Here is a 24839-nt window from a genome sequence, read left to right on the forward strand (position 1 = left end):
TCAATGTAAAGAATTGCAATCCATTCATGTCCTGTATATTATACAAGCTCAATATCTTGATTCAGTACGTTTTAGAAAAATGAGGATAACTGTGTAAAAACGCATGAGGAGCTGCTGATTTGTCCTCGATTCTAACTTAACTGCTTAGTGTGTGATGCAATCTAAACAGACTCTGACACCCTGAAATATGTGATCATCTCTGTTTATTGTTATCATACAGATTGTATGTCGGCCTGTTAGTGCAAGAGAGTACATGGAGATCAGGACATGGAAACATGAGTTTTGTCACACACCCAGTTTCACTCAGCTCCTCAGAGAAGTTTCCCTTCCTACAGTTACAGTCATGCACACAAAGGCAACGATGTTAGTGTCTGATTACAGGATCTCACATCACAACATACACCATCTGTCTCAGATCCTATTTGATGATATACATGCAAATCTAACATTGAGTAGATATTTACTGGCACCTGAATGCTTACACTTACTCTGCAGTTCAGCTCAGTCTGGTGTGTCAGTCAAAACCACCAGACCACAAATACAACATGAATGACAGACTTGTCTTCTGGTTAATGTGATTAAAGTGACAGTCTTCAACATTAAAAGCTGCATTAAATGGCCACTGCCATATGGTGACTGCAACAGATTTTGTCCAAACACATCCAGACTGCGCGAGCACATGGTTATATCTACACGCATATCTGTATAAGTACATATCTATACGTGTATCTGTATAAGCACATGTATATCTATATGCTTCTCATCTGACTGTGTAATAAGGTTAGTAGGAGTTTAGCTGCAATATTGGGGAAGCCTGTCATCTTACTTGGGAGTTCTAGAACTCTGAGCTCATCATAAAGACTTGTCATCAGTTCCAAATCTGGAAGTCTGAGATTATTACTGGCTACAGGGTTTAGTCCCAGTTCTAGAACTATAAGCTACAGGGTTTAGTTCCAGTTCTAGAACTCTAAACTACAGGGTTTAGTTCCAGTTCTAGAACTCTAAGCTACAGGGTTTAGTTCCAGTTCTAGAACTCTGAGCTACAGGGTTTAGTTCCAGTTCTAGAAGTCTGCTCTGATTCAACCGGAACCCAACTGTAACTTCACAGCAAAGTCCCCCAGCTACACAAAAACAATTAGATTTAAAAGTTCATAAAAAACAAATACACATCTGTATGATACGCATAAAACATTGTGTTACGTCAAAATAAAATGTTATTAGTAATATTTAATCTCTCGCAGTAGTATTTAAAGCTTCAGTAACTAAGCAGAATGAGACTGAGAATGCCTACATTTCCCACATATCCCACTGTCATGTGCCACTGCTGTGGCTATAAGGGCAAAATTCAGGCTGGGTCAGTGAACACTATCACACATACAAAACCAGTCTCACAGTATCTCTCTCTCACAGTCTCTCTCTCTCACACTCATGCGTAATTGTACCTTGTCATGACACAGGGTCACACACACAACATGTATGAAACTAAGATTTTTTTAAAGACATTAATCTCACTTGTTAAAATGATTTAACCTGGTCAGGACCATTTCACTGGTGCGGACCACATAGCTTACTCCTGACCACGAAGGTCATGCCTGATTTCATCTAGATTTCCTAAGCAGTTGTAATATTTTGTTCCATAATATACAAAAACACACTCTGTCTTCCTCTGTCGTGTGTTTGTGTAATGGCAAGTCAGTATAACTTGAATTACCACACAGAAGGTTAAATATTTGAGATCTTTGGGAGAACTGGGTCAGTTACGAATATAAAACTGTAAAGGACTTATGCACCATAACATTCTGCTTCCCATAAAGAGTTCTGGACCAGTTCCGGGGCTTCTGGACAGTGCGGTAGCTGGTACTGACTGGGAGATGAAGTGCCGTTCCTACTGCTGGGTGAAGATGTTATAATACAGAGGTGTGTCTGGAGCTTCCTTGAAGGTTCGGTCTCTAAACATCTCCATGACAACACAATACACAACAGACTTCATACACGAGACATATATGCCTCAAACGCTTTCAAATGTCAGGATTTTTTAAACCACCCATAAGACAGAAAATGGCTTTGGAACTACAGGGGGATAAGCACACAGCAAATAATGAGTTCTCTTACAGAAAAACGTACTGGGCTTCTGACATCTGTTAGCAAAGTGTAGACAGGTGGCACTATGGGGTCTTAAGGTAACGGTGGTAGTAGGTGAGACCCCCGAATCCCCGTCAGTTACACCTGTAACTCTGTGAAAGTGCTTGGAGTACTGAACTTTATGGCTCTACAACATAACAGAGCTACAAAATATACACTGTAGTGTTTTAACACAGGCAGCGTCCACTGCCAGCAATCAGAGTACTGCAACCTGATTGGTTAAGAGACCTTTCACCAAGTTTTCCCATATTCATGTGACTGGCTTAGAGGCATTTCACAGAGCCCTCCCACATTTACATCTTCAGCTGAGCTGAGACCAGCGCTGCCTCAAAGCACCCTGGGAATCGTTTAGTGTTTTTGTTTTGTCTTTTTTCCACCAGACGTTGATAATGCCATAAGACCAGCGTTGGTGATCGCTGAGCTTATACAAACGCTAACGTGAGCTGTGCCTGAGTCCCACAGCTGAAGCGATAGTAACACAATACACAAATCTGGAGGGAAAGAGAGTCCCAGTGCTGTGGAGTACAGCGCCCTCTGCAGGTTACACGTGTCACTGTTCTGTTGGAGCTCAGACAGTTAACAGTAGTTCTTCAGTTCTTCAGCAGTGCTGCAACCCTGGGCAGTGACTCGGCATTGTGGCACACTGCAGCTTTTCTCTGAACAGCAGCAGCTGTCGTGAGCTTCATCAACATTGAGAATTCACAAAAAAAAAAAAACACACTCACAAGCTTAATGATAAAACTGCTCAAAGCAACGGTACACTGGCGAAATGACCCATGGTCTCAGAATTTGCCAGAGAGCAGGTTCTGGAACCAGCTGCCTGACGGTTCCAGATTCTCCTCCGAGGATTCCGGAATGAGGAACTGTGATGATGTCACAGAGGTGGGACTGCCCAGTGAGCCACTGAAGTTCTCGGCCTCTGGAGAGTCCACCTGCCAGGAGCACTGTGGTTTGTAGCCCACATTAGAGCTCTCTTCCTGGGGCTCGCTGTCTAGCCCAGCCCCAGGAATATCGGGGCCCACTGTAGGCTGCATCTGGGGCCTGTAAGCATAGGATGGTGTTCCCTGTGAGGGGGCGGGGCTCTGGATGCCTGTGTAGGTGACCTGTGTCTGTGCAGAGTCCTCAGAGCTGGTGGAGGCACCTGACGAATCTGAGGCATGGTTGCTGTGGGAACCATCGCTAACCAGCTGATTGTAGTATCTCAGATGGGCAGGTTCGTCTGAGTCTGTGTCCATATCGATGTTCTGGTTTGCGGAGTCGTCATCCTCCTCCTCAGGTGCGCTGACAAGACTTCCCTTTCTAGATTCCCACTCTGGACTCTCCACTATGTGGACCAAACTGTGGCGCGGCGGCTTTACATCCATAGGACCCTGAGGACATGTCAGCAACATTACACCTCATGTCAGCTACATTACACGTCACTACACCTCACGTCAGCTACATTGTGTGTGTGTGTGTGTGTGTGTGTGTGTGCTAGACACACAGACTGTTTGCAGGTGTTTGCAGTAGCTGCTCTGTGTGTGTGTGTGTGTGTGTGTGTGTGTGTAAGACACAGACTCTCAGGTGTTTGCAGTAACTTCTGTGTGTGCGTGTGTGTGTGTGTGTGTGTGTGTGTGTAAGACACACGTCAGTTACATTACACCTCACTAAACCTGCACTACACTTCACTACACCTCCCGTCAGCTACATTACACCACACTAAACCTCCCGTCAGCTACATACACCTCACTAAACCTCCCGTCAGCTACATTACGCCTCACTAAACCTCATGTCAGCTACATTACACCTCACTACACCTCCCTTCAGCTACATTACACCTCACTAAACCTCCCGTCAGCTATACACCTCACTAAACCTCCCGTCAGCTACATTACGCCTCACTAAACCTCATGTCAGCTACATTACACCTCACTACACCTCCCTTCAGCTACATTACACCTCACTAAACCTCCCGTCAGCTACATTACACCTCACTAAACCTCCCGTCAGCTACATTACACCTCACTAAACCTCACGTCAGCTACATTACATCTCACTAAACCTCCCGTCAGCTACATTACACCTCACTAAACCTCATGTCAGCTACATTACACCTCACTAAACCTCACGTCAGCTACATTACACCTCACTAAACCTCACTTCAGCTACATTACACCTCACTAAACCACACATCAGCTATATTACACCTCACTAAACCTCCCGTCAGCTACATTACACCTCACTAAACCTCACGTCAGCTACATTACACCTCACTAAACCTCCCGTCAGCTACATTACACCTCACCTTGTGCCATTAGGAGACAAATATATGTAGGAGACAAAGGCCACCTAACCGTAACTCAGCCTGAGGAGGGAGTGTGTGATTATACCATCTAACCGTAGCTTAACCAGTGGAGGACGTGTGTAAGAGAGGAAGGTTTTACCGCAGGAGTTATCCAGTCCCCAGTGAGTTTGGGTCCAGGAATCTCAGGGTAGAAAGCCTTCTTCACCCTGAAATAAACACACACCACTGTCATGACAAAGGGCATACACATCTGATGAACAGCATCACTAAACTACACACACACACACACACACACACACACACACACACACACACACACACACACACACACACTGAACTCTTACCATTCTCTTTTCTTATAGCAGAAGATGCTGATGATGATGAGAATGCAAGACATAACGCCCAGCGCCACTAGAATCTCCACAACCAGCATGTCAGCTACACACACACACACACACACACACACACAATCACACAACACAATGTCATAAAAAAATCGTCATTAAATCACTCTTCAACCAGTTGTTTCTTCAAGACACAAAATAAAAACACCCAATACAGATACATTGCCCATTGTCTAGTTACTGACATGACCTACATCAGATACATTGCCCATTGTCTAGTTACTGACATGACCTACATCAGATACATTGCCCATTGTCTAGTTACTGACATGACCTACATCAGATACATTGCCCATGGTCTAGTTACTGACATGACCTACATCAGATACACTGCCCATTGTCTAGTTACTGACATGACCTACATCAGATACACTGCCCATTGTCTAGTTACTGACATGACCTACATCAGATACATTGCCCATTGTCTAGTTACTGACATGACCTACATCAGATACATTGCCCATTGTCTAGTTACTGACATGACCTACATCAGATACACTGCCCATTCTCTAGTTAATGACATGACCTACATCAGACACATTGCCCATGGTCTTGTTACTGACATGACCTACATCAGATACATTGCCCATTGTCTAGTTACTGACATGACCTACATCAGATACATTGCCCATTGTCTAGTTACTGACATGACCTACATCAGATACACTGCCCATTGTCTAGTTACTGACATGACCTACATCAGATACACTGCCCATTCTCTAGTTACTGACATGACCTACATCAGATACACTGCCCATTGTCGAGCTACTGACATGACCTACATCAGATACATTGCCCATTGTCTAGTTACTGACATGACCTACATCAGATACACTGCCCATTGTCTAGTTACTGACATGACCTACATCAGATACACTGCCCATTCTCTAGTTACTGACATGACCTACATCAGATACATTGCCCATTCTCTAGTTACTGACATGACCTACATCAGATACACTGCCCCTTCTCTAGTTACTGACATGACCTACATCAGATACACTGCCCATTGTCGAGCTACTGACATATAGCACTGAGACTGAGTCTTACTGTCCGACTCCATTCTGATAGTGACGGTGGCACCGCTGCCTTCTCCTGCCGACGTGCACGCTTTCACCGTGAACTTGTAGGAGCCAGGGGCCACAGGCTCCATGGAGTAAGAGGTTAGTGCGGGGTCACTCAGCTGAGCTGTGGAATATGAGAGGCAGAGCCTTCCAGTGAGGGGTCACTACAGGAGTCTGATCATGAGGACAGTTATCTGAGGCACTATGGTAATATACCACCCCTGTTGTATGTTTCCCCAGTAGCAACACATAGTGAAGAAATTACTGCTAACCATGAGTGAGTGAGTGAGTGTGTGAATTAATTACAATCCAGTGTCATGAGGTTTTTCCCATCTTTAAAGAAAAGTAAAGTCTCAGTTGTATGCAGTAGCTGTGTGTGTGTGTGTGTGTGTGTGTGTGTGTGTGTGTGTGTGTGTGTGTGTGTGTGTGTGTGTGTGTGTGAGACGCACCGACTCTCAGGTTAGAAGCACTGGTCGGGTAGATTGTGTATCCGCGCACAAAGCCTGTCTGGTTACACATGGGGATGGGATCCCAGGACAGTAACACACTGGAGCCGGACTGCTGGGCAGACAGCGCCCCCACAGGCTGGGCAGGAACTGCAGGCCAGACAGCCAATCAGCACCCACACACAGCCATCACCACCCAATTAACTTTAACATCTCCATCCTCCAAGGCTCAACGACAGTAGACAAACATATAACAGAATACCACTCTAAAATGAAAAAAACACACTTCAGAATAATTATAAAATAAAACGCATATTTTGTCCATACTTGAGAGTGGACAGTGTTTTTAGCCAGCTCCTGCCTGTATGTATAAGAGTGGGCGGAGTCTTACCCAGTTCGTGCCTGTATGTGTGAGAGTGGGCAGAGTCTTACCCAGCTCCTCCCCATATCCATGTTGCCTCTGCAGTAGAACAGTAGCTCCATGAGACAGTGCAAATACAGAGAATGTGTACCTCACCCCCTCCACGAGAGAACCTATGTACACACACACACACACACACACACACACACACACACACACACACACACACACACACACACAAATAATACTGTTTAAATAAAACATATAAAATAAGCTAGAAGTGAAACATGTAGTGAGTGTTTCATAAGCATGGACAGAGGAGTGAGTTATTCCATCTACATTTAAAACTCAGAGAACAAGATGAACTCTGACACATTTCCACTCAGATACTTCCTTCAGAAAGATGATGAGCTGAACCACACAGAGGACTAGTGGACCAGAGTACTAGGAACCAGAGGACCAGAGGACTATGGACCAGAGGACTAGGAACCAGAGGACCAGAGGACTATGCACCAGAGGACTAGGAACCAGAGGACCAGAGGACTAGGAACCAGAGGACTAGAGGACTAGGAACCAGAGGACCAGAGAACTATGAACCAGAGGACCAGAGAACTATGAACCAGAGGACCAGAGGACTATGGACCAGAGGACTAAGAACCAGAGGACCAGAGGACTAGGAACCAGAGGACCAGAGGACTATGGACCAGAGGACTAGGAACCAGAGGAAGCAGAGGACTAGGAACCAGAGGACTAGAGGACTAGGAACCAGAGGACCAGAGAACTATGAACCAGAGGACCAGAGAACTATGAACCAGAGGACCAGAGGACTAGGAACCAGAGGACCAGAGGACTATGAACTAGAGGACTAGAGGACTGTGAACCAAAGGACTATGAACTAGAGGACTAGAGGACTATGACCTAAAGGACTAGAGGACTGTGAACCAGAGGACTAGAGGACTATGACCTAAAGGACTAGAGGACTGTGAACCAGAGGACTAGAGGACTATGAACTAGAGGACTAGAGGACTGTGAACTAGAGGACCAGAGGACTAGGAACCAGAGGACCAGGGAACTATGAACCAGAGGACCAGAGGACCAGAGGACTGTGAACCAAAGGACTAGAGGACTGTGAACCAGAGGACTAGAGGACTATGAATCAGAGGACTAGAGGACTATGAACTAGAGGACTAGTTAATATGAACTAGAGGACTAGTTAATATGAACCAGAGGACTAGAGGACTGTGAATCAGAGGACTAGAGGACTATGAACTAGAGAACTAGAGGACTGTGAACCAGAGGACTAGAGGGATATGAACTAGAGGACTAGTTAATATGAACTAGAGGACTAGTTAATATGAACCAGAGGACTAGAGGACTATGAACTAGAGGACTAGTTAATATGAACCAGAGGACTAGTTAATATGAACCAGAGGACTAGAGGACTATGAACCAGAGGACTAGAGGACTGTGAACCAGAGGACTAGTTAATATGAACCAGAGGACTAGAGGACTGTGAGAACTGTGCTTTGTGTAGTGAAACATTAAGGAAGAGAAACTGAACAGTTTTGACTGTCCTCTCTTTCTGTCACTGCCTTATGTTAATGCTTCTTTCCATTCCTGAAGTGTGGACAACACCCTCACCTGATTGGACTATAGTTTAGACAACACTCACCTGATTGGACTATAGTTTGGACAACACCCTCACCTGATTGGACTATAGTTTGGACAACACCCTCACCTGATTGGACTATAGTTTAGACAACACTCACCTGATTGGACTATAGTTTGGACAACACCTTCACCTGATTGGACTATGGTCTGGACAACACTCTCACCTGATTGGACTATAGTTTAGACAACACTCTCACCTGATTGGACTATAGTTTGGACAACACCCTCACCGGATTGAACTATAGTTTAGACAACACTCTCACCTGATTGGACTATAGTTTGGACAACACCCTCACCTGATTGGATTATGGTCTGGACAACACCTTCACCTGATTGGACTATGGTCTGGACAACACTCTCACCTGATTGGACTATAGTGCTGGTGTTTGAATTCGGAACCTTCACCCACTGGACGGAGCAGAGGCCAGTACAGCAGGTGGGAGCCCACTCCAGCACATAGCCGTGGCTGGCGTTGGGCCATGGAGGCCAGCTCAGCTCAAGATCCACACCACCGCCCACCAGCTCAGACCCGTGCAACGGAAAGTCTGCAGGAGCAGGGATACATATCAGACTAACACATACCAACACACACACTAGACCAACAGACAGAAACACACTGAGCACACACATTAGATTAGCACAGACCAACACACTAGACACGCACAAACACAATGATTAGACATACAGGAATATACCCCCCCAAGACCAACACACACCAACACACTGATCACACACACTAGACCAACAAACTGAACACCCATACAGGGGTATCCCACTAGACCACACACTAGACCAACACACACCAAAAAAACTGAACACACATACAGGGGTATCCCACTAGACCATCACACACCAACACACGATCACACACACTAGACCAACAAACTGATCACACATACAAGGGTATTCCACTAGACCATCACACACCAACACACTGATCACACACACTAGACCAACACACTGAACACCCATACAGGGGTATCCCACTAGACCACCACACACCTACACACCCATCACACACACTAGACCATCACACACCAACACACCGATCACACACACTAGACCAACACACAGAACACATATACAGGGGTATCCCACTAGACCATCACACACCAACACACCAATCACACACACTAGACCAACACACTGAACACACATACAGGGTTATCCCACTAGACCATCACACACCAACACACCGATCACACACACTAGACCATCACACACCAACACACTGAACACCCATACAGGGGTATCCGACTAGACCATCACACACCAACACACCGATCACAAACACTAGACCATAACACACCAATACACCGATCACACACACTAGACCAAAACACTGAATTCACATACAGGGGTATCCCACTAGACCACCACACATCAACACACCGATCACACACACTAGACCAACACACACCAACACACTGAACACCCATAAGGGGTATTCCACTAGACCATCACATACCAACACACCGATCACACACACTAGACCAACACACTGAACACACATACAGGGGCATCCCACTAGACCAACACATAACAATACACCAATCACACACACTAGACCAACACACAACAATACACCAATCACGCACACTAGACCAACCAACAGAACACACTTACAGGGGTATCCCACTAGACCATCACACACCAAAACACCGATCACACACACTAGACCAACAAACACCAACACACTGAACACACATACTGGGGTATCACATTAGACCATCACACACCAACACACTGATCACGCACACAGATATACCACTAGACCAACACATCATGAAGGATGGGGAAATTGATGTGACAGAGTGCAGGTGTTCAGGTGTGTCAGGTGCTCAGGTGTGGCAGGTGATCAGGTTTGTTATGTGTGGCAGGTGCTCAGGTGTGGCAGATGCTCAGGTGTGGCAGGTGCTCAGGTTTGTTAGGTGTGGCAGGTGCTCAGGTGTGGCAGGTGCTCAGGTGTGGCAGGTGCTCAGGTGTGGCAGGTGTTCAGGTTTGTTAGGTGTGGCAGGTGCTCAGGTGTGGCAGGTGCTCAGGTGGAGGTCCCCTTTCTCAACATACCTGCTTGAAACTTGGGGATGGGTATAGCAGAGCGCTTGGAGAGCCCAACTGGGTTTCGTGCTGCCACGGCGACGATGACATTACGGCTGCTGTTGCTCAGGGAGATGAGTGAGCTGGATGCATTTGAAGAGAGAAAGAGACTCTTCCATCCAACCTCCTCCCCTGCCTTCAGATAGACCTCATACCCGAGAAGAGGACCGTGACTGGCACTCCCAGAGAGAGGCTAAAGAAAGAGGGAGGATGAGAGGGAGAGAGAGAGGGAGAGAGAGAGAGAGGGAGAGAGAGAGAGCATTATAGGAAACAGCAAAAAAGGCAAAGAGAGAAAAACGAGTTCCTGTACAGAGAGTGTGTCACCTGTTAAAGGTGGAATATGTTAAAGGTGGATTATGTTAAAGGTGCATTATGTTAAAGGTGGATTATGCTAAAGGTGCATTATGTTAAAGGTGGATTATGTTAAAGGTGGAATTGGGATCTTACTTTCCATAAGACTCGGCCAGTGTCTTCACTGTCCATCCTCACCCACACATCAGGAGCCTCAGGTCCTGACAACACACACACACACACACACACACACACACACACCATCATTGAGTCACACTGGTTAAATCACAGCTGGACTGATATTCAGTGTAACAGCTCAACGTCTAGAGTCACACTGCAGATATTCTGCTTAATTGTGCAGGTGCAGAACACGGGTATGAAGCCAAGAGAAGAACTCACGGTCCATTTTGGTGCGTACGCTGTAGGGGCTGCTGAAGTCTCCCCATCGCCAGAAGTTGTGCAGGGAGGCACAGCACACAGAGACAGAGTACTGAGCATCTGGGATCAGTCCCTCCAGAATGACACTGGACAGTCCCACACCAGTGTAGTTATACTACACATACACACACACACACACACACACACACACACACACACAGAGACAGAGTAATCAGCATCTGTAGTCAGTCCCTCCAGAATGACATTGGACAGTTACGCTACAAACACACATTCATCCTGAGAGCCCAGATTAAATACACAGAAGGGACACATGGACCATCATTCTAAAAACCCAGGAGCATTAAAGATCAGTAACTCACAGCATGGGTGCGCCCCCTGTTGGTGAGGTGCACCTGGCAGATCATGTCCAGAGTTTTATAGCGCTGTGCAGACCAGGTCCACTGCAGAGTGGCGTTCCTCATCTGGGGGACCGCCAAAATGTTCACAGGAGCCACGAGATGCACTGCAGCTCAAACAAAACAACAGGGTAGATCAGACAGACAAAAACAAAACAACTGTAGATCAGACACACACACACAAAACAGCTGTAGATCAGACACACACACACAAAACAGCTGTAGATCAGACACAGAGACAAACAAAACAGCTGTAGATCAAACATAGAGACAAACAAAACAACAGGGTAGATCAGACAGACAAAAACAAAACAACTGTAGATCAGACACACACACAAAACAGCTGTAGATCAGACAAAGAGACAAACAAAACAGCTGTAGATCAGACACAAAGACAAACAAAACAGGGTAGATCAGACAGACAAAAACAAAACAACTGTAGATCAGACACACACACAAAACAGCTGTAGATCAGACACAGAGACAAACAAAACAGCTGTAGATCAGACACAGAGACAAACAAAACAACAGGGTAGATCAGACAGACAAAAACAAAACAACTGTAGATCAGACACACACACACAAAACAGCTGTAGATCAGACACAGAGACAAACAAAACAGCTGTATATCAGACACACACAAAACAGCTGTAGATCAGACACAGAGACAAACAAAACAACTGTAGATCAGACAAAGACACAAAGAGATGTAGATCAAAACAGGTGTAGATCAGACACACACACACAAAACAGAAATGTAGAACAGACACAAACAACACAGATGACTAATGCTTTGGCTATCATGATGGTCTAGATGGTGGTAGTTACCCCGTTCAATAAGCTTGGCAGAGTCATTGAGCCAGACTGTTCCAAGAGGATTTACAGCCATAAGAGTCCATGTGTCCTGCCACTGGTCAAAACGACACTGCTTCCTGTCTCGACCTGCCTCCACACAGCGCCTAACACACAGACACACACACAAACAGGGTGTCAGTGGAGTCAGTGTGTGCAGGGTGTGTGTGTGTGTATATAGGATGTGTATGGGGTCGTTCTGTACCTGCCGTTCAGAGTGTACTGTGTTTGGTAGGAGGTCTTCCTCAGGTGTGTGTCTTGTCCTTTATTCCAGTAGCATTCTGCTGACACAAGGTCACGTGTCTCACACTGCAGACCCTCATCGCCTGGGGGATCTGAAACAACAGCTGAGTGTCAGAACCACAACCCAAAATACCACCCTAACCCATCAGAACCATGACCCAAAATACCACCCTAACCCATCAGAACCATGACCCAAAATACCACCCTAACCCATCAGAACCATGACCCAAAACACCACCCTAACCCATCAGAACCATGACCCAAAACACCACCCAAATCCCTCAAAACCACAACCCAAAACACCACTCAAGTGCCTCAAAACCACAACCCAAAACACCACTCAAATCATTCAGAACCACGACCCAAACACCACTCAAATCCCTCAAAACCACGACCTAAAAATAACACTCATCACTCATAACCTGACCCAAAACACCACTCTAGTTGGTCAGAACCAGGAAAGGTTGCTTCAACCCTCCACTTCCACACTAGGTGTAGTGTTCATGTAGTTTGGTTGCTGATGTACATGTAGTGTAGGTGTAGTGTAGTGCAGGTGTAGTGTTCATGTAGTGTAGTGTAGGTGTTGTGTAGTGTAGCTTTAGTGTTCATGATGTACTGTAGTGTAGGTATAGTGTAGTGTAGGTGTAGTGTAGGGTTCATGTGGTGTAGTGTAGGTGTAGTGTAGTGTTCATGTAGTGTAGGTGTAGTGTAGGGTTCATGTAATGTAGTGTAGGTGTAGTGTATGTGTAGTGTAGTGTGGGTTTAGTGTAATGTAGTGTATGTGTAGTGTAGGTGTAGTGTAATGTAGTGTAGGTGTAGTGTGGTGTATGTGTAGTGTAGGTTTAGTGTAATATAGTGTCGGTGTAGTGTAGTGTAGGTTTAGTGTAATGTAGTGTAGTTGTAGTGTGGTGTTTGTGTAGTGTAGGTGTAGTGTAATGTATTGTAGGTGTAGTGTGGTGTATGTGTAGTGTAGGTTTAGTGTAATGTAGTGTAGGTGTAGTGTATGTGTAGTGTGGGTGTAGTGTGGTGTATGTGTAGTGTAGGTTTAGTGTAATGTAGTGTATGTGTAGTGTAGTGTAGGTGTAGTGTAATGTAGTGTAGGTGTAGTGTATGTGTAGTGTAGTGTGGGTGTAGTGTAATGTAGTGTAGGTGTAGTGTAGTGTAGGTTTAGTGTATGTGTAGTGTAGTGTAGGTGTAGTGTAATGTAGTGTAGGTGTAGTGTAATGTAGTGTAGTGTAGGTGTAGTGTATGTGTAGTGTGGGTGCAGTGTAATGTAGTGTAGGTATAGTGTAATGTAGTGTAGGTGTAGTGTATGTGTAGTGTAGGTGTACTGTAATGTAGTGTATGTGTAGTGTAGGTGTAGTGTAATGTAGTGTAGGTGTAGTGTGTGTGTAGTGTAATGTGGGCGTAGTGTAATGTAGTGTATGTGTAGTGTAGGTGTAGTGTAATGTAGTGTAGGTGTAGTGTGTGTGTAGTGTAGTGTGGGTGTAGTGTAATGTAGTGTATGTGTAGTGTAGGTGTAGTGTATGTGTAGTGTAGTGTGGGTGTAGTGTAATGTAGTGTAGGTGTAGTGTATGTGTAGTGTAGTGTGGGTGTAGTGTAATGTAGTGTAGGTGTAGTGTAGTGTAGGTTTAGTGTATGTGTAATGTAGTGTAGGTGTAGTGTAATGTAGTGTAGTGTAGGTGTAGTGTATGTGTAGTGTAGTGTGGGTGTAGTGTAATGTAGTGTAGGTATAGTGTAATGTAGTGTAGGTGTAGTGTATGTGTAGTGTAGGTGTACTGTAATGTAGTGTATGTGTAGTGTAGGTGTAGTGTAATGTAGTGTAGGTGTAGTGTGTGTGTAGTGTAGTGTGGGTGTAGTGTAATGTAGTGTATGTGTAGTGTAGGTGTAGTGTAATATAGTGTAGGTGTAGTGTGTGTGTAGTGTAGTGTGGGTGTAGTGTAATGTAGTGTATGTGTAGTGTAGGTGTAGTGTATGTGTAGTGTAGGTTTAGTGTATGTGTAATGTAGTGTAGGTGTAGTGTATGTGTAGTGTAGTGTGGGTGTAGTGTAATGTAGTGTATGTGTAGTGTAGGTGTAGTGTATGTGTAGTGTAGGTTTAGTGTATGTGTAGTGTAGTGTAGGTTTAGTGTAATGTAGGTGTAGTGCTGTAGCAGGCAGAGCACTCACAGCCCACAAACACTACGGCTCCGGTCAGTACACTGTTCGCTGGCATGGAGCAGATGACGTTGGTTCCGGTGGGGTGGGATGCCGGTAGGTTGTCCACGGAGGTGGCGATGGTCCTATGGCTGAGCATGGTCACCTTCAGTTCCTTGTTCATGTAGCGGATGTGGCCTTCCCCCGCCTGGCCCTCGGGCAGGATACAGCAGAAGGTGACGTTACTGCCCACCGTGACCACCGTGTCCTGGGGATACATCTGGGCCTCTGCCTTCTCCGGCAGGTCCAAACCTGCAGCACATCACACGGGGCGAAGAGTTTTAGACGTTGCTACGACACTAACTGAACACTGACAATGGCAATACTGTGTGTCTATTCTTGCTTTAACTTTGTATTTGAAACAAAAGTTTCAGTTTCTTATCTTATATAAGACTGAGTTCTTGTGTTTCAGTATTGGTGGTTTCAGTACTGTGTTTCAGAGTTGGTGCTAGGGGATATGTGTGATAAACACATTTTTAACACAATAATGTCCAAACTACATAGGTTAAACCACAGGAAAAAGTACCCAAATGATCAGGTCAGCCAAGTGGTCCTGACTAGGTAAAACGCCTTTTTACGAAAACTGTTTCTTTTTTACAAATCCCATTCCATGAGGAACTTTACTCTGCAAAATTCGGTGCCACAAAATATAAGAGCTGCTTGTTGTTGACGGTTCTGCGTTGAGATATTGAGAAGTGCGCACCCTCCATGTCTGGAGTGCCCTGTAGACGTCAGTACCTGAGATAGTCAGCAGGCGGCTCCACTGGCTCACTGTATGCTGGTCTCGAGCTCTGATGTGTACAGAGTGGGAAGTGCACTGAAGAGGCACCTCTGACCGCCAACTCCAGCTCCACCTCCTTGTTCTGGCATACACTCGTGCCAACACAGTCTCCTACACAAGCACACATCACAGATCAGAGAACAGTTACTACATCAACCCTCTGTCTTGCCCTCTGGGGGCACACTGAGTGTACACTCTAGCTCCATGTGAACTGAGAGGAGTTCTGGGAGTTGGACAGACTGTCTACTGCATGTATCAGCACACAGGAGCTCATTGTGGGTGAAAACTACTATCTGCTGAACCATAATAAGGCCATTCCTGACCACGGGAACGCTCTCACGGCTGACCACGGGAACGCTGACCATGTGATTCTGTTGGACCAACTGCAATTGTCTTTTATCCGTTATGCTTATTTTAGTCCAACACGGTCCATAAATTACTCTCTGTGGACTGTAAAGACTCACTCTTTGTGGACTGTAAGGACTCTCTCTTTGTGGACTGTAAGGACTCTTTGTGGACTGTAAAGACTCACTTTTTGTGGACTGTAAGGACTGTTTGTGGACTGTAAGGACTCCGTGGACTGTAAGGACTCTCTCTTTGTGCACTGTAAGGGCTCTCTCTTTGTGGACTGTAAGGACTCTTTGTAGACCAGATTATCAGGTTTTCTTTTGGCTAATCTGACCATGTAACTCAGACCACTGCACACAGCAGGAGGTAAAACACAGCTGCAGTGAGACGGGTGTGTGAGGGCTTACATTCAGAACCAGCTCTCCAAGCTCAGTGCGAAAAATCTCAACGTCAAAAACTGAAGAGTCACTCTCCCATGTCAGAGACAGAGTCTGGGATACAAGGTCCTTCTCCAGCAATACATTCTGGGGCACAGAAAGCTCTGAGGATCAAACACACACACACACACACACACACACACACATAGGTCCCCACACAAGTCCACACACATACACAGAGTGGAGTAGATAGTCAGGTTTGGCAGGTTATGGTGAATCACACGGCCTCACTAATCAAATCAAAACACACCAGTACTACCACACCACCACATGTCTGACCTGATCCTAACTGACATCACTGACTGCTGTTATAGAGCTAAAGCTATTCCACTAGAGCTAGAGCTGTCCGGGAGTGTGTGGACGTGTGAGGAGGTGTGTGTGAGGATGTGTGTGTGGGGGTGTGTGTGGAGGGGTGTGTAGAGATTGGAGAGAGGACTCACCAGTGTGGAGAAGGGAGACCTGCACTGGGAACAGAAACAGTAGCAGAGCACAGGCCTGCATCATGTCCAGAGTCACAGCACAACACACACTCCTGAAACACAACACACACACACACACACACACACACAAACACACACACTCCTGCCAATTAACATTGCAGCAGTGAGCCAGGAACATGTTCACACAGGTCTCCTCTATGTGCGCCTTTCCCTCTCTGTCTCTCACACACACACACACACACAAAGAAAACTTACTCCCACTCAAACCGAAACTCAAATGTTTCCAGGTGTCTCACCGTGAAACAGAAACTTGTTATACAGAACTTTGTAATAAAAAGTGCAAATTTGGCTGTTGAAAACAATTTATATCTGGATTCAGTTTCATTCTGAATCTATATGCTGGGCTGGTATTATAGTACTCAAAAATCAATTGATAGTTACTGTCAAAGCAAATTGTATGAAATGTTAAAATGCAAATTTTAAATGTTTAATGAATGGCAATACATGTTTAATAAATGCACAGTCACCCAATAAAGTGTAATAATCCACTGCCTCTGTAGTGGTATAGTCCACTGCCTCTATAGGGGTATAATCCACTGCCTCTATAGGGGTTTAATACACTGCCTCTATAAGGGTATAATACACTGCCTCTATAGGGGTATAATCTGTTGCCTCTCTAGTGGTATAATGCACTGCCTCTTTTAGTTGTAGCCCACTATTTTACAGACTGGCCAGTTTAGCAAAATCGTCACCAAATACAACTGGGTCCAGCACACAACAAGACATAAAACTGACCTCCAAGTCATGAACCAATAAAGGTGACATTACCTGTAAGATCAGTGGAGTCTTGTGAATACACCTGCATATACACCTGCATAGCGAGTGAGCTACTGCAGGGGTAAGAGACCATCTGCATGGGGACAGTTTTCTCCACTGGAAAGGACAGTGCGTGAGTCCAGTGCGTGAGTCCAGTGTAGGGGTCCAGTGTTCAAGTGAAGGAAGTCGGGCTATCGAGGCATCGTGAGGGTGTGTAAAGAGAAGACTGACCATCAAAACCCGCCAGAGCAGCTCAAACAGCCTTCTGAAGTTATAGCTACACTGGTGCTACTGGGCCCAGACCAGCAGGAGAGATATGGGCAATGTGTTTATTCCATCACAGGTGCTACTGGGCCCAGACCAGCAGGAGAGATATGGGCCACGTGTTTATTCCATCACAGGTGCTACTGGGCCCAGACCAGGAGAGATATGGGCCACGTGTTTATTCCATCACAGGTGCTACTGGGCCCAGACCAGCAGGAGAGATATGGGCCACGTGTTTATTCCATCACAGGTGATACTGGGCCCAGACCAGCAGGAGAGATATGGGCCACGTGTTTATTCCATCACAGGTGATACTGGGCCCAGACCAGCAGGAGAGATATGGGCCACGTGTTTATTCCATCACAGGTGATACTGGGCCCAGACCAGGAGAGATATGGGCCAGGTGTTTAATCCATCACTGGTGATACTGGGCCCAGACCAGGAGAGATATGGGCCAGGTGTTTAATCCATCACAGGTGATACTGGGCCCAGACCAGGAGAGATATGGGCCAGGTGTTTAATCCATCACTGGTGATACTGGGCCCAGACCAGGAGAGATATGGGCCAGGTGTTTAATCCATCACTGGTGATACTGGGCCCAGACCAGGAGAGATATGGGCCAGGTGTTTAATCCATCACTGGTGATACTGGGCCCAGACCAGGAGAGATATGGGCCAGGTGTTTAATCCATCACTGGTGCAACTGGGCCCAGACCAGGAGAGATATGGGCCAGGTGTTTAATCCATCACTGGTGATACTGGGCCCAGACCAGGAGAGATATGGGCCAGGTGTTTAATCCATCACTGGTGATACTGGGCCCAGACCAGGAGAGATATGGGCCAGGTGTTTAATCCATCACTGGTGATACTGGGCCCAGACCAGCAGGAGAGATATGGGCCAGGTGTTTAATCTATCACTGGTGCTACTGGGCCCAGATATTTTGCAAATATATTGGAATCAACCATTTCAAGGGGTCGGAAAATAATGAAAGCAAGTCACTCTTGTTCTGCACAATGCTATCAGTGGGTGGAGCCCTGCACGCATGCCACAGCACAGAGTCCGCTGCACGCCAGCGCACACACTAGGTTCCTTCGTCATTAAGGCACAGAGAACATAGATTACAGCCAACTCACCCCGGTTAAGATAACTCCTTAACTTGTGAGTGAGCTTGTTTCACCATGGCTCAAGACAGGAAGTGCACTGTTCCAGTGCACACACACATCCAATGGCAGCCAGGGGAGTTTAGAGTTCATGTTAAACTGCTGATGCTTATATACATGATGAAACCCTGAGAAGATTTGAAAGTCATAGTGTGAGGTCGCTTAGGGTGTCTGAGCCTCTCACGTGACAGAAGGCTTGTGTGTTTGTGGTGTGTAACGTGTGTGTTTGTGGTGAGTAACGTGCGTGTTTGTGGTGTGTAATGTGTGTGTTTGAGGTGCGTGACTTGTGTGTGAACAGTCTGGCCCTTCACATTAGATTGTTTGAACCAACAAAAATGCAGAAGTAATGTCCTAAGACCACTTGTATTATCATGCTTTCACTAGCTCTTGTTTATTTTTGGTTTTACTTGTATTTTTATGTTTCTATATATTTAATTTTCAGTGTTCTATCATGACACACTTTAAAAACAAGGTTTAGAAAAGTGCTAGACAGAAAGATTGCTAAATTCTCTCAAGGTTCAATATCACATTACAGGATCAGCAAACACACACAGTCCTTTCAAAACCCACACACTTTACTGTTAGCTCCCAGAGGACTCAACCTGGGGCAGAGAGGAGCGGAAGGAGGGGGAGGTGACCGAGAGTGTGTGTGTGTGTGTGTGTGTGTGTGTGTGTGTGTGTGTGAGTGTGTGTGTGTGTGTGTGTGTGTGTGTGTGTGTGTGAGAGAGAGAGGAAAGACAGACAACAAGGGAGAGGCATACATTCTTTCATTTACCGCAAGGCAAAGGAGCTGGAGAAAACAACCCTGTGCAACACTGGACCTGGTGCAGCTCGGATCGCCACCGTCACCATGTTACATCAACTCTGTCAGCTCCACTGAGCACAGAGACAACACAGTCTTCATGGGTCATCAGCAACAGAGCCCTGACCTGCTAACACAAGACAAAGTCGATCACGCTGCCTATGTGTAGCGAAGCGTTCGCTCCACCTTCCTCGTCTGGGGGTTACTGTTTCTATCAGCTCAAAGATTAATGAAGACGTGATCATGAGTTCATGAAAACCAGTTAGAGATTATTGTGTCAGGAGTTATACTGACTAAAAATATCTCCTAGCAGCTTAAACATCTAAGCAGTTCAAACCACCAAGCACACTTAGCAAAGTTTCTAAGAAACATGCTTTGAAAATAATTCGACACATAAATAATATAGAGAATAATATAGATCATATATTTTGGTGCATATACAGAATGATCCAGTAATCTGTAGCCAGCTGGAACAACGCTGTGTCCATCAGGGAAAAGGAAAACAGAAAGACATTCAGTCTCTAACCCTGTCGCACACATCATCACTTCTAAGCTTGCAGGACACCCATCTGAGCATGCTTTCGTTGTGTAACTCCACAGCACACCGCCCTCCAGACATAAAGTGTGCATGCTTTTAGCAGGCGTTCATCATTAACGCTCTTTGAGCAGTATTCTGCAAACATTGTTCACATATAATCAAGTCGCACTGCACTAAAATTCAAATGAGCCACAGCTTAAGAGAAGTTCCTGCTAAAAGTGTCCCTTCTGGTGGGCGCTGCCCTGGGCAGAGGGCCAGTACTCTCTGCCCAGTGTGGGTCTGCATACACACAGCCTGTCATTATACCCCGGCCTAAGACAGAGGCCTTTCTCTGGGTCTCTTAGAGGAGTCTGTAATCCTGAAGCCTGTAATGTACAGCTCCATGAAAAGCTATGTGAGGCGAAACCAGCAGTACATTATGTGGACTGAGTGTAGTAGAATGTCACATGCTGAGATGAGGCAAACTATCTGAAGGACGGAAGCACGTCACACAGGAAGCACCTCCCACAGAGCTGAGAGGAACCTTAGAATCCTGTGGACCCGGATTCTTTGATTCTATTACTTTGTTTTACTGGTTCTTTGTGAGGTCACAATAGACCTGGTCTCTCCTCTACAGACCAAATGACATTTATGCGCACTGAAAACAAAAGGACTCTGTATTCATTGGGGTCCTCTGAAAGCAGCGGCTTGAATATGTAATACTCCAAACCCTAAAAACTATACACACATTTCGGTTTATTTGCCAAGTGGAAACTCAAGGCCGGGGAGTTGGTCACAACACAAAGCTACGAGCTGTGTACAGACCTTCACCTGCATCTACACCAGCCAGCACTATGGAGAGAAGTAAAAAATTAGCTTCAGGTTCAAATATGAGTAACAGCAAAGGATAATGCAGAATGAAATAGGTCAGAGTCACATCACAAGTACCTAATGCGCACACACACACGCACATGCACACACACGCACACACACACATACACACACACACACACACGCACACTCACACACACACACACACACACACTCACTCACTCACACACGCACACACACACATACACACACACGCACACTCACACACACACACTCGCAGACACACACACTCGCAGACACACACTCACACATACACACACACACACACACACACACGCACGCACGCACGCAGACACACGCACACACACGCACGCAGACACACACACACACACACACATACACATGCACTCACACACACACACACACGCATGCAGACACACACACATGCACGCAGACACACACACACGCACGCAGACACACATACACGCACACAGACACACACACACACGCAGACACACACACACACGCACACACACACACACACACACACACATGCACTCACACAATCACACACACACACAGACACACACACGCATGCAGACACACACACACGCACGCAGACACACATACACACGCACACAGACACACACACACACATGCACACTCACACACGCGCACACACACACACACACACCTTAGCAGCCCAAGCAGCTGAGAAGTGTTTGTTGTGTCTAATTCTGATCGTTAGTTTCTGCGTTGTTGTTATCTTCCACATTTATCAACAGATTCTGTTAATGATAAGCTCATGTAATCCAAAGCAGGTTAGAAAAGAACATAATGTGCTGGACTGTTTATCAGTTGTGATAAAAACAACACACAAGAAGCCTGTAACAACAGCTACCTCTAATGGCGTCCAATATCAACATCTCACTGTTACACAATAACTAACAAAGCCACGACTACTGTGGAGCACTGAATCATGACATCCACCAATAGCACAGCACAGCACTGTCACACACAATCGCCAATAGTATGTAGAGCACAGTAAGACTCTGTATTAGAACACAACAGCACAGAGTGCAGTAAGACTGTATTAGAATACAACAACACAGAGTGCAGTAAGACTGTATTAGAATACAACAGCACAGAGTGCAGTAAGACTATTAAAATACAACAGCACAGAGCGCAGTAAGACTGTATTAGAACACAACAGCACAGAGTGCAGTAAGACTGTATTAGAACACAACAGCACAGAGTGCAGTAAGACTGTATTAGAACACAACAGCACAGAGTGCAGTAAGACTGTATTAGAACACAACAGCACAGAGTGCAGTAAGACTGTATTAGAACACAACAGCACAGAGCCCAGTAAGACTGTATTAGAATACAACAGCACAGAGCCCAGTAAGACCGTGTATTAGAACACAACGTCACGGAGCACAGTAAGACTATGTATGCACTGCACTCTGCTCAGCCGTTTTCCTGTGGTGGAATTGTTTTCCCAGGGCTTCGTGTGTGCTCCTGCTCTCAGGTGCTTTTATTGGCACCACGTCTGTGCCATTTTTCCTTGGAACCACGGCTGCCAATGGGCTGACATGCATTTGTGCCAAAGTATGAAAAACCCACTGCCAGTAAACACTTCCCTGCAGAGTACAATAACAGCAACAATGGCAGAAAAGAGCACATAGAGAAAAGAGCTCCACTCTGCTTCACTGAGGTGTTCTCTCCACTCTGCTTCACTGAGGTGTTTTCTGCTTCACTGAGGTGTTCTCTGCTTCACTGAGGTGTTCTCTCCACTCTGCTTCACTGAGGTGTTCTCTGCTTCACTGAGGTGTTTTCTGCTTCACTGAGGTGTTCTCTCCACTCTGCTTCACTGAGGTGTTCTCTGCTTCACTGAGGTGTTCTCTGCTTCACTGAGGTGTTCTCTGCTTCACTGAGGTGTTCTCTCCACTCTGCTTCACTGAGGTGTTCTCTGCTTCACTGAGGTGTTCTCTCCACTCTGCTTCACTGAATGTACACCAAATGCAGTGCTCAACATCTACAGTCTCAGTTTAATTTTTGTTCCTCCAACCAAAGCAGCTTTGGCCACATTTCTGCTGGATCATTCAAGTACTTTCTTCTCATCTGCAGGCTCTCAGATGTTATACAATGCCTCTGATCAGTCTGACCATGAAGCTCATCTTTGTGCAATTTTCTGGAAACTGCTGACTGGTTTACTTTTCCTGTTTCGGTCGATGATGACTGTAAACCTTTCAGAGGTGCTCTTGACCTGACTGTGACATAATCCTTCACCAGCTTCCTACTGGCCTAGCAGCTCAGTATGGGACTTGGCCTGATCTAGACACTGTGTTAGTTGAATGACTCTTCTATCATTTATTTTATAGTTAACAAATTATTGGTCAGACTTCATATTTGTGGATACATGAACTAATATTAAACTACTGACTCTAGCATTTGAACTAATATTTACCTACTGACTCTACTAATACATGAACGAGTATTTAATTACTGACTCTACTAGTGATATGAACTAATACTGACTCTACTAATATATGAACTAATATTAAACTACTGACTCTAGTATTTGAACTAATATTTACCTACTGACTCTACTAATACATGAACTAGTATTTAATTACTGACTCTACTAGTGATATGAACTAATATTAAACTACTGACTCTAGTATTTAAACTAATATTTACCTACTGACTCTACTAATACATGAACTAGTATTTAATTACTAACTCTACTAGTGATATGAACTAATACTGACTCTACTAATATATGAACTAATATTACAACTACTGACTCTCCACGTACAGGCAGAGGGTACTTTGGTAAACTGGCCGGATTTTAAAGTACATCACAGGATAAGTCTCAGCCTCACTCCGTTCCTTCCGGACCCGAAGATCCGGTTTACATGGCGCATAACAAATTTACCCCAGTGTAAGGCAAGATCCCAAACAGAACAAACACCCCAAACACGGACATATTTTAACACCATTCACCCGACATTCACGGCAGTTGACGGGAGGTGGCAACTAAACATTGAAGACAAATTAATAGCGACGAATACACAGCCAAGAATACCATTATTATTATTATTATTATTATTATTATTATTATTATTATTATTATTATTATTGTTATTATTATTATTATTATTAATAATAATAATAATTATTATTATTATTATTATTTATTTTTAGGGTATCTAGCTGTTCTAATTGTACCGATATAATGAATTTAAAATGTTTCTATTTGGTCTTGCCAAACAGAATACACAAAACGTGTATGCCCGTCCCAGAGCTGGCCCGGTCGGCTAGCGCTAGCCGCCGCCGCGGATCCTCGGGCTCGCATACCAACCTTTCCTGAAGAGCCTCCGCGAAATTCCCAAACTGAAATTCAGCTGAAATGATAACGACTAACAACTTCTTTTCTTTCACATGTACGTCTATATTAGTGCGTTGCCCGCCTGGACGGGAAGACCCGCGCGGAGTCGGAATTCCCAGAATCGCCAGCGGTCCCGCGACTCGGGAAAAACAAGGCGTGCGCAGTGCGCGCGAGGGAGGGGGCGGCTTCGTGACGTGTCCGAGCG

The 24839-nt window shown here is 45.4% G+C and overlaps 1 protein-coding gene across 5 annotated transcripts; it reads right to left on the minus strand.

Moving 5' to 3' along the window:
* Positions 1-186: 186 nt before the first annotated feature.
* On the minus strand, positions 187-24839 carry lifra (LIF receptor subunit alpha a). 5 transcript variants are annotated; one of them, XM_035525880.2, is made up of 19 exons: positions 24608-24793; positions 19866-19966; positions 16851-16942; positions 16381-16514; positions 15583-15736; positions 14818-15096; positions 12612-12741; positions 12383-12513; positions 11519-11661; positions 11160-11313; positions 10917-10981; positions 10440-10662; positions 8735-8917; positions 6773-6874; positions 6344-6490; positions 5881-6018; positions 4771-4864; positions 4566-4632; positions 187-3512 (listed from the first exon to the last, which is right to left on the minus strand). In XM_035525880.2, the coding sequence occupies exons 2-19, from the start codon at positions 19940-19942 to the stop codon at positions 2925-2927; spliced, it is 2901 nt and encodes a 966-aa protein (XP_035381773.1). In that variant the 5' UTR covers positions 19943-19966; positions 24608-24793; the 3' UTR covers positions 187-2924. The 5 variants fall into 5 exon arrangements, with proteins under 5 accessions (XP_035381773.1, XP_035381772.1, XP_081567827.1 ...); XM_035525879.2 differs by having other exon boundaries at positions 19866-20019; XM_081711701.1 differs by having other exon boundaries at positions 19866-20022.

The sequence above is a fragment of the Electrophorus electricus genome, chromosome 1 (genome assembly GCF_041902795.1).
Source record: "Electrophorus electricus isolate QZ-2024a chromosome 1, ASM4190279v1, whole genome shotgun sequence".
NCBI classification, from domain to species: Eukaryota; Metazoa; Chordata; class Actinopteri; order Gymnotiformes; family Gymnotidae; genus Electrophorus; species Electrophorus electricus.